This window comes from Triticum aestivum, chromosome 6B, assembly GCF_018294505.1.
Source record: "Triticum aestivum cultivar Chinese Spring chromosome 6B, IWGSC CS RefSeq v2.1, whole genome shotgun sequence".
Classification (NCBI taxonomy): domain Eukaryota; kingdom Viridiplantae; phylum Streptophyta; class Magnoliopsida; order Poales; family Poaceae; genus Triticum; species Triticum aestivum.
In genome coordinates, this window is record NC_057810.1 from 545,428,046 (window position 1) to 545,440,048 (window position 12,003).

A 12,003-nucleotide genomic window follows, 5' to 3' on the forward strand; every position below is an offset into this window, starting at 1 on the left:
TATATGTGATAGGCCACCCCTAGAGGGTTGTGCCAGTTCCCCCCAAAGCCTATTGTCTTACATGGTATCACGCTAGGTTATGTCCGCTTCCGCCTAAAAACCCTAAAACCGCCGCCGCCGCCGCCGCCGCCGCCGCGCCCGCCGTCGCCGTCGCCCGACTGCTATGACGTCTGCCGCTGCGTCCGGCTCCACCGCCACCGGTTTTCTGCCGGCCTCCCTCACGGCACTTCTCTCGAGGCCGCTGGATGCCGCCTCCCTTCAGGCGCCGATCGGGACACGGAGTGTCGACTCCCTCTTCGCGCTCCCGCCGGCTGCTACTTCGCCCGGGCAGGCGCTTGTGGCCCACACCGCCGCCGCCCCGTCAACCGCGGCTGTCGCGCCCTCGGCCACTGCGCCGCTGGTGGCGGAGGACGTCGCGCTGGCAGGCTTCGCGGCGTCAACCGCGGCCATCACGCCCTCTGTCACCGCGCCGGCTGCCCCTCTGACTGTCTCCACCGTGGTCTCACCTCAACCAGTCTCCTCGATGGGATCGCAGCCGCCGCCGCCGTTTCACTTCGGCCATCTCATCACCATCAAGTTGTCGTCGGACAATTACATCTTCTGGCGCGCGCAGGTTCTTCCGCTTCTTGGGAGTCACTATCTGCTTGGCTATGTCGACGGCTCTCTCCTTTGCCCTCCTGCGCTGGTTGACAGCGTGCACGGTCCGGTCTATAATCCGGCTCACCGTGTCTGGACAGGGCAGGATCAGGCGAACCTCTCCTCCATCCAGGGGTCGCTCTCTCCGGCCGTTGCTGGGCTTGTTGTCTTCGCCAAGACGTCCCACGAGGCATGGACTATTCTTGAGCGCTCGTTTGCGGCACAGTCGCAGGCTCGTGTATCTGGGCTCCGTCGCCAACTTGGGGAGTGTCAGAAGCTTGACTCCACCGCCACTGAGTTCTACAACAAAGTCAAGAGTCTCGCCGACACGCTGGCCTCCATTGGACAGCCCCTCACCGACTCCGAGTTCAACTCGTTTATTGTCAATGGTCTTGATGAGGAGTATGACGCCCTAGTCGAGATCATCAATGAGAGGGGCAACTCCACGCCCATGCCAGCACACGAGGTCTTTTCACGCCTCCTGCTTACTGAGCAACGAGTCGAGACGCGCCGATCCAGGGGCAACGGCGCCCTCTCAGCAAACGCCGCCACCAAGGGTGGTCGCTCCTCTGTTTCATCCAGGGCTCCTTCGGGGCAGTCACCACCACCCGCCTCGGCCCCTCCTCCTACTGCGACGCTACCAGGGGCTGGCGGTCCACGTGTGTGCCAGCTTTGTGGTCGCGATGGGCACTGGGCCTCGAAGTGTCACAAGCGCTTCCAGCGGGGTTTTCTTGGTCTCGGCAATGACGGGAAGGATACACGCAACTTTGCTCGTCAGGTCGCCATGGCTGATCGTCCGCCGCCGCAGAAGCCACAGGGACACACTCAGTCCTACTCCATTGATCCCCACTGGTACATGGACTCTGGGGCGACAGAGCACCTGACCAGTGAGATGGGGAAGCTTCACACCCGTGAACCCTACCATGGCTCCGACAAGATCCACACCGCCAATGGAGCAGGTATGCACATCTCTCATATTGGTCAAGCATCACTTCTCACTAGACATGCCAATAGGAGTCTTCAACTTCGCAATGTTCTTCGAGTTCCATCTGTGACACGTAATCTTCTTTCAGTTCCTAAACTCACTCGTGATAATAATGTGCTTTGTGAATTTCATCCTTTTGATCTTTTTATTAAGGATCGGGGCACGAGGGACATTCTTCTTAGTGGGCGGCTCTGCCAAGGTCTCTATCGTCTGGAGCATCCTGGCGTCGCTCGCGTCTTTAGTGGAGTTCGGGTATCTCCGTCACAGTGGCATGCTCGTCTTGGTCACCCGGCCACACCTATTGTCCGGCATGTTTTGCGTCGTCATGAGCTTCCTAGTGTGTCTAGTAATAAAGATGTAGCAGTGTGTGATGCTTGTCAGCAGGGGAAGAGTCATCAACTTCCTTTTTCGGAGTCCAGTCGTGAGGTGAAACATCCTTTAGAACTTATGTTTTCAGATGTATGGGGTCCTGCTCAGACTTCTGTTAGTGGTCATAATTACTATATCAGTTTTGTTGATGCTTACAGCCGCTTTACCTAGCTTTATCTTATCAAACGTAAATCTGATGTGTTTGACATTTTTGTTCAGTTCCAAAAACATGTTGAACGCCTTCTCAAGCACAAAATTGTTCATGTTCAGTCGGACTGGGGTGGCGAGTATCGCAACCTCAACTCCTTCTTTCAGTCGCTTGGGATCACTCACCGTTTAGCATGTCCACATACACATCAGCAGAATGGTTCAGTAGAACGTAAGCATCGTCACATTGTTGAAGCTGGTCTGACTCTTTTGGCCCATGCATCTGTTCCGTTTCGTTTTTGGAGTGATGCTTTCACCACTGCATGTTTTCTCATCAATCGTACTCCCACTCGTGTTTTGAATATGAAGACTCCCATTGAAGTTCTCCTTAATGAACAACCGGACTACACCTTTCTCAAGGTGTTTGGGTGTGCTTGCTGGCCCCATCTCCGTCCATATAACAAGCGTAAGCTCGAGTTTCGTTCCAAGAAGTGTGTTTTTCTTGGTTATAGCTCTCTTCATAAAGGATACAAATGTCTTCATGTGCCCACTAATCGTGTCTACATCTCTCGGGATGTTGTGTTTGATGAGCATGTTTTTCCCTTTGCCAAACTCCCTGTGTCTACTACCGAGCCACCTGTCATGCATTCATCCTCTGTTGCTTCTGACCAATTTGATGATGTTGCATATTCTCCTCTATTGTTGCCTAACCATGGTGCAGGCACTGGTCGTGGGGCTCGTTTGGAGATTCTGGAAGTGCCATCTTCCTCTTCGTCGACATCGCCTTCATCCTCGGCACCTTCTGTTGTGCATGAGAAGCACATGGCGCCCCTGCATGGCCTTGGTTTCCGTGCTCATGCACGGCCGATCGATGTCCTGGCCCGGTCGCCTCTGGCTTCTGGGCTGCCTTCGCCATCGTCGCGCCCTGCAACCCCGCCGACTGGGCCGGCCTCCTCGGTCCCCGTCTCGCCCAGGGCGTCGGGGCAGTCATCACCAGGCCTGGCCTCGCCCGCCCCCGCCTCGCCAAGGCCGTCTGGGCCGGTGTCACCGGAGCTGGCCTCGCCCACTCTCGGTTCGCCCATGGCCTCTGAGCCCCTGTCGTCGGGCCAGTCTTCGCCATGCAGCCCGGAGTCGTCTGTCCCGAGCTCGCCAGAGGTGATTCCTGCATCTCCGGCGACCGTCACGTCTCCGTCACCTTCGCCTCCGCCGGCTCCTGCTGCTGCTCTACGTCCACATACGCGCAGTCGGAGTGGCATTTTTCAGCCTAAGCAACGTCACGATGGCACAGTTGCTTGGTTAGCGGCGTGCATGTCTGCTGCTCTCGCAGATCCATCCTCTGAGCCACGCACGTATCAAGCTGCTATGCGCATTCCTCATTGGAGAGAGGCCATGGAGCAGGAGTATCAAGCGCTTCTTCGCAATCAGACATGGACTCTTGTTCCTCCACAATCACGGGTAAATGTCATTGATTCCAAATGGGTTTTCAAAGTGAAGAGGCATTCTGATGGGTCCATTGAGCGCTATAAGGCTCGTCTGGTTGCTCGTGGTTTTCGCCAGCGTTTTGGACTTGACTATGAAGACACCTTCAGTCTAGTGGTCAAGCCTACTACCATCAGACTTCTTCTCTCTCTGGCTGTTACTCGAGGTTGGTTTCTTCGTCAGCTTGATGTTCAAAATGCTTTTCTTCATGGTGTCTTGGCGGAGGAGGTTTACATGCGCCAGCCTCCGGGTTTCTCTGATCCGGATCGCCCCGATCATCTCTGTCGTCTGTCCAAGGCAATTTATGGTCTGAAGCAGGCTCCTCGTGCTTGGCATGCTCGTCTTGCAATGGCTCTTCGTGCTCATGGTTTTGCATCATCAACTGCTGACTCCTCATTGTTTCTTCTTCAAAGGCCTGAGGTTACTATGTACTTGTTGGTCTATGTAGATGATATCATTTTGGTCAGCTCCTCTCAGTCGGCTGCTACTGCGCTTGTTCGCTCACTTGGTGCTGATTTTGCGGTCAAGGACCTTGGGAAGCTTCATTACTTTCTTGGTGTGGAGGTTACTTCTCGTGATGCTGGCCTTGTTATGACGCAGAAGAAGTACTCTCTGGATTTGTTGCAGCGAGCTGGGATGCTTAAGTGCAAACCAACGACTACACCCATGTCTACCACTGATAAGCTCAATGCTGTTGATGGTGTGCTTCTTTCTTCTTCTGATGCGACAGAGTACAGGAGTATTGTTGGTGGGCTCCAGTACTTGACGATCACGCGACCAGACATTTCCTATGCTGTTAACCGAGTCTGCCAGTATCTGCAGTCACCCCGTGACACTCATTGGTCTGCTGTTAAGCGGATTTTGCGCTATATTCGTTTCACGGTGGCTCATGGTTTGCATATTCGGCCGTCTGACTCTGGTTGTCTTTCAGCATATTCTGATGCAGACTGGGCTGGCAATCCGGATGACAGGCGATCCACGGGGGGTTATGCTGTCTTCTTTGGCTCTAACCTGATTGCCTGGAGTGCTCGGAAACAGGCTACTGTCTCGCGTAGCAGTACTGAGGCTGAGTATAAGGCTGTGGCCAATGCCACATCAGAGATCATCTGGGTACAGTCCTTGCTTCAGGAGTTAAGTATACCCCAATCACAGCCTCCTGTTCTTTGGTGTGATAACATCGGTGCTACATACCTTTCTGCAAATCCGGTATTCCATGCCCGAACGAAACACATTGAAGTTGACTATCACTTTGTGCGTGAACGTGTCTCTCAGAAGCAACTACAGATCAAGTTTATTTCTTCCAAGGATCAACTTGCTGACATCTTCACCAAGCCATTGCCTTTGCCACAGTTTGAGACTTGCAGGCGCAATCTTACCCTTCTAGATTCATTAGAAAGTGGCTAAGATTGAGGGAGGGTGTTAGACTCTATTTACATGTGTATATTGTAACGTTGTATACCACCTCATTATATATATATGTGATAGGCCACCCCTAGAGGGTTGTGCCAGTTCCCCCCAAAGCCTATTGTCTTACACCATCCTCTATTGGCAATCTTGTTAACTTGACATATTTCTACATAAATGACAATGAATTCGATGGCCTGATACCAGCTAGCTTAGGAAACCTTCCACTCTCGAAGCTAGACCTTGGCTATAACAATCTCCAAGGGCATATACCACCAAACTTTTGGAACCTCCAAGAACTAACAATATTGAACGTCGGCCACAATAATCTTCAAGGTGCCATTCCTGAGATTGGTACCCTTAAACACCTCACCACATTAGATCTTTCTTCAAATATGCTTACCGGACAAATTCCTGATTCTTTGGGCCAATGTTACGACTTAGTGAGTCTACAAATGGACCAAAACTCTCTTATCGGAAACATCCCAGCAACTTTTGGCAACCTGTCGTCTCTGAGCATGCTAAATCTTTCACACAACAACTTGTCAGGCAACATACCGACAGTTCTAAACACACTGAAGTTCCTCAACAGTCTTGACCTTTCTCATAATCATCTTCAAGGAGAAATACCCATATATGGAGTGTTTGACAATGCTACAGCCATTTCACTTGAGGATAATTGGGGGCTCTGTGGAGGCGCCGTGTTTTTCCACATGGCTTCATGCAAAACCATTTCCAAGCAATCAGAGAGACGAAACCGTTTGATTAAAGTGCTGATCCCAATATTCGGGTTCATGTCAGTCATATTGTTGGTCTACCTTTTACTCCTTGAGAAGAAGATGCGAAGGAGGACAGATGATACATCAACTTCACTAGGGGAGAACTTTATGAAGGTTTCTTATGCAGATCTAGCACAAGCCACAGCAAACTTCTCGGAGTCTAACCTGGTTGGAAGAGGAGGTTATGGTTCTGTGTATAGAGGAAAGTTGAAGGAATCTAAGGTGGATGTGGCTGTCAAGGTTTTTGATCTTGAGATGCACGGAGCAGAGAAAAGCTTTCTGAAAGAATGTGAGGCACTGCGAAGCATTCAGCATAGAAATCTTCTTCCCATCCTTACCGCTTGCTCGACAGTAGACAGTACAGGCAATGTTTTCAAAGCTTTAGTTTATGAGTTCATGCCTAATGGGAACCTAGACACATGGCTGCATCCCAGAGAGGACGGGAAGGCTCATAAACATTTAAGCTTAGCTCAAAGATTAGACATAGCTGTCAACATGGCTGACGCACTGGATTATCTACACCATGACTGCGGAAGACCCACCATCCATTGTGATTTGAAGCCAAGCAATATTCTTCTTGATGGTGATATGACTGCTCTTTTGGGAGACTTTGGAATTGCAAGTTTCTACCAAGATTCATGGTCAACATCAACCAGTTCAATGAGTTCATCATCAGTCGGTGTGAAGGGTACTATAGGATATATTGCTCCAGGTATGTCTAAACATGGTTCTTTCTTACCTTCAGTTTATCTAAGACCACCCACTACTCAATACTTACATACTGTATCATCTATATGTATCTCTCACTGTAGAGTACGCCGGAGGTGGCCGCCGTGCATCAACCACTGGAGATGTTTATGGTTTTGGGATAATACTGCTGGAAATGATGACTGGAAAAAGACCCACAGATCCTATGTTCAAGGATGGAGTTAGCATTGTCGACTTTGTGGATAGCAACTTTCCACATGAAATAGTTCATGTCATTGACGTCAATCTCAGCGAAGACTCAGGGGTTGACATTACTCAAGCAAACAAGGCTTCAGAAAATTATGTTCGTGAATGCTTGGTATCTATGCTGCAACTAGCACTTTCCTGTACGCACCCAGTACCAAGCGAACGAATGAACATGAAAGAGGTGGCCAGCAAAATTCATGCAATTAAAACATCATATGTGGGACGGAAAACAGAAGAGCGTCCTTCACTAGAGTAACAGTGACTTCAAACGTGGTAGTACATGTAACATTGTAATCAGTTACGTACTACTACCTCTATAGCTGTGTGCATTGCTATGATGGAGGGCGGGGGGTTTAACCTCCTTTTTGAAGAAAAAAAATACTACTACTATTACATATTGTGGTCAAAATCATACACTTACTAAAGATGAAAACATATAGAATTTGTAATATGTAAGATATAACTGTATTTTAGTTTACACTGAAGGTACAAATATCCTAGTGGTTGTTGCATATAGCTTAAAACGTTAAGTGTTGACTGAAGAAAAAGTTTCAAGGCCGCCCGACGAAGGGACCGTCACATCGCCCTTAAACTTGACCCGCCTCTTCTTGTAACCACGAGTCTTCCTCTGAGATGTTTTTGTTTTAAGCACGTGGGATGACAAACTTCCTTAAACTGGCTGAATTTTTTACTACGGCCTACTGAGAGCATATCATGACATTGCCAAGTTTCAGGTTTTTCAAAACATATCTCCATTTCTAGGAATGAAAAGACAAATTAGTTACATTTTCGCCCGCACGTCCTCGATCACCTATCTGGTGGTTTCCACTACAAATGGCATAGTCTACCAGCTCGTGGAAGGTCCGGAGGAATCCTTCTTGGGATACAGACCACGGCAATGGACTTGTTGGCCTTTTCGACCGGTGAATTTCATATCAAATTTTACCTATGAAACAGGGCTGATAATTTTACATGGAGCCTATGGGGCTGCCCAAGATGAGCATCAATCCGCTTTCTTTCGTGAACTGGTGAATCTGGCTAAGGATAACCCGTACCCAATGCTTATTGGAGGGGATTTCAATATCCTTAGGTACCAAGAAGAAAAAAATAATGACCTCTTCGACACTCACTGGCCTTTCCTATTCAATGTTGTCATTGATAGTTTGGACCTTCGGGAAGCTTGTATGTCGGGGCGGCAGTTCATTTGGGCTAATAACCGTTCTGTGCCAACGTACGAGAAGCTCGATAGGGTACTCATGGATACCGAATGGGAGCTAAAATTTCATATGGTAACCGTATGAGCCCTACAGAGAATCGAGGCATTATCAGATCATGCACCAATCATTCTTGATTCTAATTCTACGATCCATTCTTCCCGCCACCCTTTCAAATTTGAATTGGCATGGCTGCACCGGGAAGGTTTTGTAGAAATAATCAAGAAAGTTTGGGAGAGGCCAGCCATTGATCGTACACCGATTCAGAGATGGAATTATAAAATAAGGGCCATGAGGCAACACCTCTCTGGATGGGCGAAACACATCAATGGGTTATATACAAAAGAAAAGCAGCGCCTTTGTACCATCATTGATGACCTCGACAAAATTGCAGAGACCCGCACCTTATCTCAACATGAGATTGAATTGAAAAATCAATCTAATGAGAAGGTTGCCCGTCTTCTGCGAGAAGAGGAGATCAAATACTACCAGAGGTCCAAAGCTGACTTCATTCTAATGGGAGATAGTAATACAAGATACTTCCAATTGCTCACCAATGGTTGACATAGGAAGAAATGTATTCATAGTCTCCAACAGGATGAGGGGCAGATCGAAGGTCAAAGGGAGCTCAAAAACTATATCACCAGCTACTACAAATCTTTGTTCGGAGCGTTGGGTGAAGGGAATGTCACCCTTGACGAGACCCGAACAGGTGATATTCCACAAGTCACGGCAGAAGAGAATGATATCCTCACAGCACCTTTCTCAGAAGAGGAGGTGAGAGCGGCGGTGTTCCAAATGGAACACAACAAAGCACCAGGCCTTGATGGTTTCCCCGCAGAATTCTATCAGAATTTCTGGGATATCATCAAGGCTGACCTTTTGGAGTTGTTCAATTGTCTTCATGTCGATCGACTTGATCTATTCAGAATAAATTTTGGTGAGATTGTTTTGTTGCCGAAGATTAAGGAGGCTGAACGGATTCAGCAGTTCAGACCCATATGTCTCCTTAATGTTAGCTTCAAGATTTTCACCAAAGTGGCTACGAATAGGTTAAACTTGATAGCTGACCGTGTTGTCCGTCCATCTCAAACGACCTTTATGCAAGGACGAAATATACTAGGTGGTGTAGTAATCTTGCATGAGACCGTCCACGAGATGCACCGAAAAAACATGAGTGGAGTGATATTCAAAATTGACTTTGAAAAGGCATATGACAAGGTCAAGTGGTCTTTCCTTCAACAGGCCCTAAGGATGAAAGGTCGTTTCTCCGATAAATGGCGGCAGTGGATCCACAATTTTGTAACTGGCGGTAGTGTGGTCATCAAAGTCAATGATGATGTAGGCCATTACTTTCAGACAAAAAAAGACTACGACAGGGTGACTCCATGTCCCCAATGTTATTTAACATTGTCGCTGACATGTTGGCGATTCTGATTGAGCGCGCCAAGCAGGAGGGCCAGATTGCAGGAGTAGTGCCACACCTTGTGGATGGTGGCCTCTCTATTTTACAATACGCCGATGACACAATTCTTTTTATGGAACATGATCTCGACAAGGCTCGAAACCTAAACTCTTGCTTTCAGCGTTTGAGCAAATGTCGGGTCTCAAAATAAACTTCCATAAAAGCGAATTGTTCTGCTTTGAAGAAGCCTTTGAGGCGGTGGCCGATTATCCTAACCTATTTGGTTGCGCACATGGCCAATTCCCGATTAAATATCTGGGAATACCGATTCATTATCGATGCCTCACCATTGCGGAGTGGAAGCATGTAGAGGAGCGTCTAGAGAAACGGTTGACTAGTTGGAAAGGTAAACTACTCTCAGTTGGAGGACGGTTGGTTTTGATTAACTCTGTCCTCACAAATATGGTTCTCTATATGCTTTCTTTCTTTCAATTCCCAAAAGGGGTCCTAAAAAGACTGGATTATTTTAGATCCAGATTCTTTTGGCAAGGAGATGGTGAAAAGAAAAAATAAAGGCTGGCCAAATGGAGCGTGGTTTGTAGGCCTAAAGACCAAGGAGGGCTCGGAATTCATGACTTGCAGGTCAAAAACAAGGCCCTACTCAGTAAATGGTTGTTCAAACTTCTTACTGAGGATGGTGTTTGGCAAACCATGCTGCACAACAAGTATCTAGGTCAAAAGGCGGTGTCCCAGGCATTTTGGAAACCTGACGATTCACACTTTTGGGCTGGCCTAATGGCGGCAAAGAAACACCTCTTTCGCTTTGGGTCTTTCGCGATAAAGGATGGGTCGGAGATTCGTTTTGGGGAAGACATCTGGCTAGGCAATGCCAGTCTCCGAGAACAATATCCAGGCTTATACAACATTGTTCACCATAAGAATAATACTATTGCGCAAGTGCTCAGTTCATTCCCACCGAATATTTCATTCAGGCGGGATTTGATTGGCCCCCGACTTGTGTCATGGCATAATCTTTTATCCCGACTGGATTCGATTAACCTGACACAAGGACGGGATGTGTTTCGCTGGAACCTTACTACATCAGGGTCTTTCACTGTAGACTCTATGTATCGTGCGCTCACACATTCAAAGGTACCAGTGAGTAATAACAAGAAAATTTGGAAGTTCAAGATTCCACTAAAAGTGAGAATTTTCATGTGGTATCTTGGTAGGGGGGTTGTGTTAACCAAAGACAATCTCACACGACGCGACTGGCAAGGGAGTAAGAAGTGTTGTTTTTTTACTCATGACGAAACAATCAAACACCTCCTTTTCAAATGCAAGTTTGCACGTTCTATGTGGCCAGTCATCCAAATAGCATCAAATTTGTATCCGCCCACAACTGTTGCCAATATTTTTGGTCATTGGTTGGACGGTATTTCAAATAGGTTCAAAACGCTAATAAGGGTGGGAGCGTATGCCTTAATTTGGTCGCTTTGGCTATGTAGAAATTATTTTGTTTTTAATGGAAGAAATGCTTCTCCTCTACAGGTTATTTTCCGGTGTACGCAATTGCTACTTATGTGGTCTATGTTACAACAATCGGAGGACCAACCGTTGTTCAAGGCGGTGTGTATGCGATTGGAGCAGGTTGCTATGGAGGTTTTTTCCCAATATGGGTGGCAACATAACTTTCGGATCGATCTACCACCTCCATCAACATAGGCATAGTGTCGGCCTATATGGCTCTACTGTTGCTGATTTGTCGGTTTTTTTCCATCAATTTTTGTCAGACCTTCATATTGGGCCGTATGTATCCTAGTTATGCAGAGGCCGGATGTTACTCAAAATGCTTTGTATTCGCTTGATGCTATATTTGAGATAATAAAATCGCCCTTTATCGAGAAAAAAACGTTTTCGCGGTTAATCGCTGTCTCTCGAATGTGCGTAATTCCATTCCTTATACTTGTTGAGGCATGAGCATATGCTCAAAAATATCAGCAATATTTTTCGCCCCCTTTTCCGGCCCTTCTGCATGTGGTTTTAGTTCGTATTTGAAATATGCATAGAAATAGACGTAATGTTCTGAAAATATCATATGAACCCAAAAAGTACCCAAAAATGGCATATAGCTTAAAATGTTAAGTGCTGGCTGAAGAAAAAGTTTCAAGGCTTCCTGCAGAAGGGATATACTCGTGGAGGCCTGAGGATATGCTCACAAACATCAACAAGATTTTTCACCCCATTTTCCTGCCTTTCCGCATGGGGCTGTAGTTTGTATTCGAATTACACCCAAAAAATACATAGCAATGCACATAATGTTCTGAAAATATCAAATGAACCCTAAAATTGCAAAAAATAGCATACAGATTAAAATGGTCTGTGGTGATTGAAATAATGTTTCAAGATGTCTTTCGGTCATTATTTTATTTGATAATGACAAAAGGCTTCATATAGGAGTGTAAGTGCATCTAGTGCCACCCCTAGTTGGTTTTGGAGTATTGACGAGAAAGTTGGTTGAGGGACTAATGCGTTTGTGAGAATTGCAGGATAACGCAGGTAGTGTCCCTCATTGATTCGGTTTACCTACCGGAGATGACCCCTAAAAATGTATGAAGACATTGAAGACAA

The 12,003-nt window shown here is 47.2% G+C and overlaps 1 protein-coding gene across 1 annotated transcript; it reads left to right on the forward strand.

The window, feature by feature from the left end:
* The first annotated feature begins 3,499 nt into the window (after positions 1-3,499).
* On the forward strand, positions 3,500-7,070 carry LOC123139354 (probable LRR receptor-like serine/threonine-protein kinase At3g47570). Its single transcript, XM_044559163.1, has 4 exons — positions 3,500-4,343; positions 4,821-4,999; positions 5,122-6,511; positions 6,612-7,070. The coding sequence occupies exons 1-4, from the start codon at positions 3,500-3,502 to the stop codon at positions 7,007-7,009; spliced, it is 2,811 nt and encodes a 936-aa protein (XP_044415098.1). The 3' UTR covers positions 7,010-7,070.
* The last annotated feature ends 4,933 nt before the right edge of the window (positions 7,071-12,003 follow it).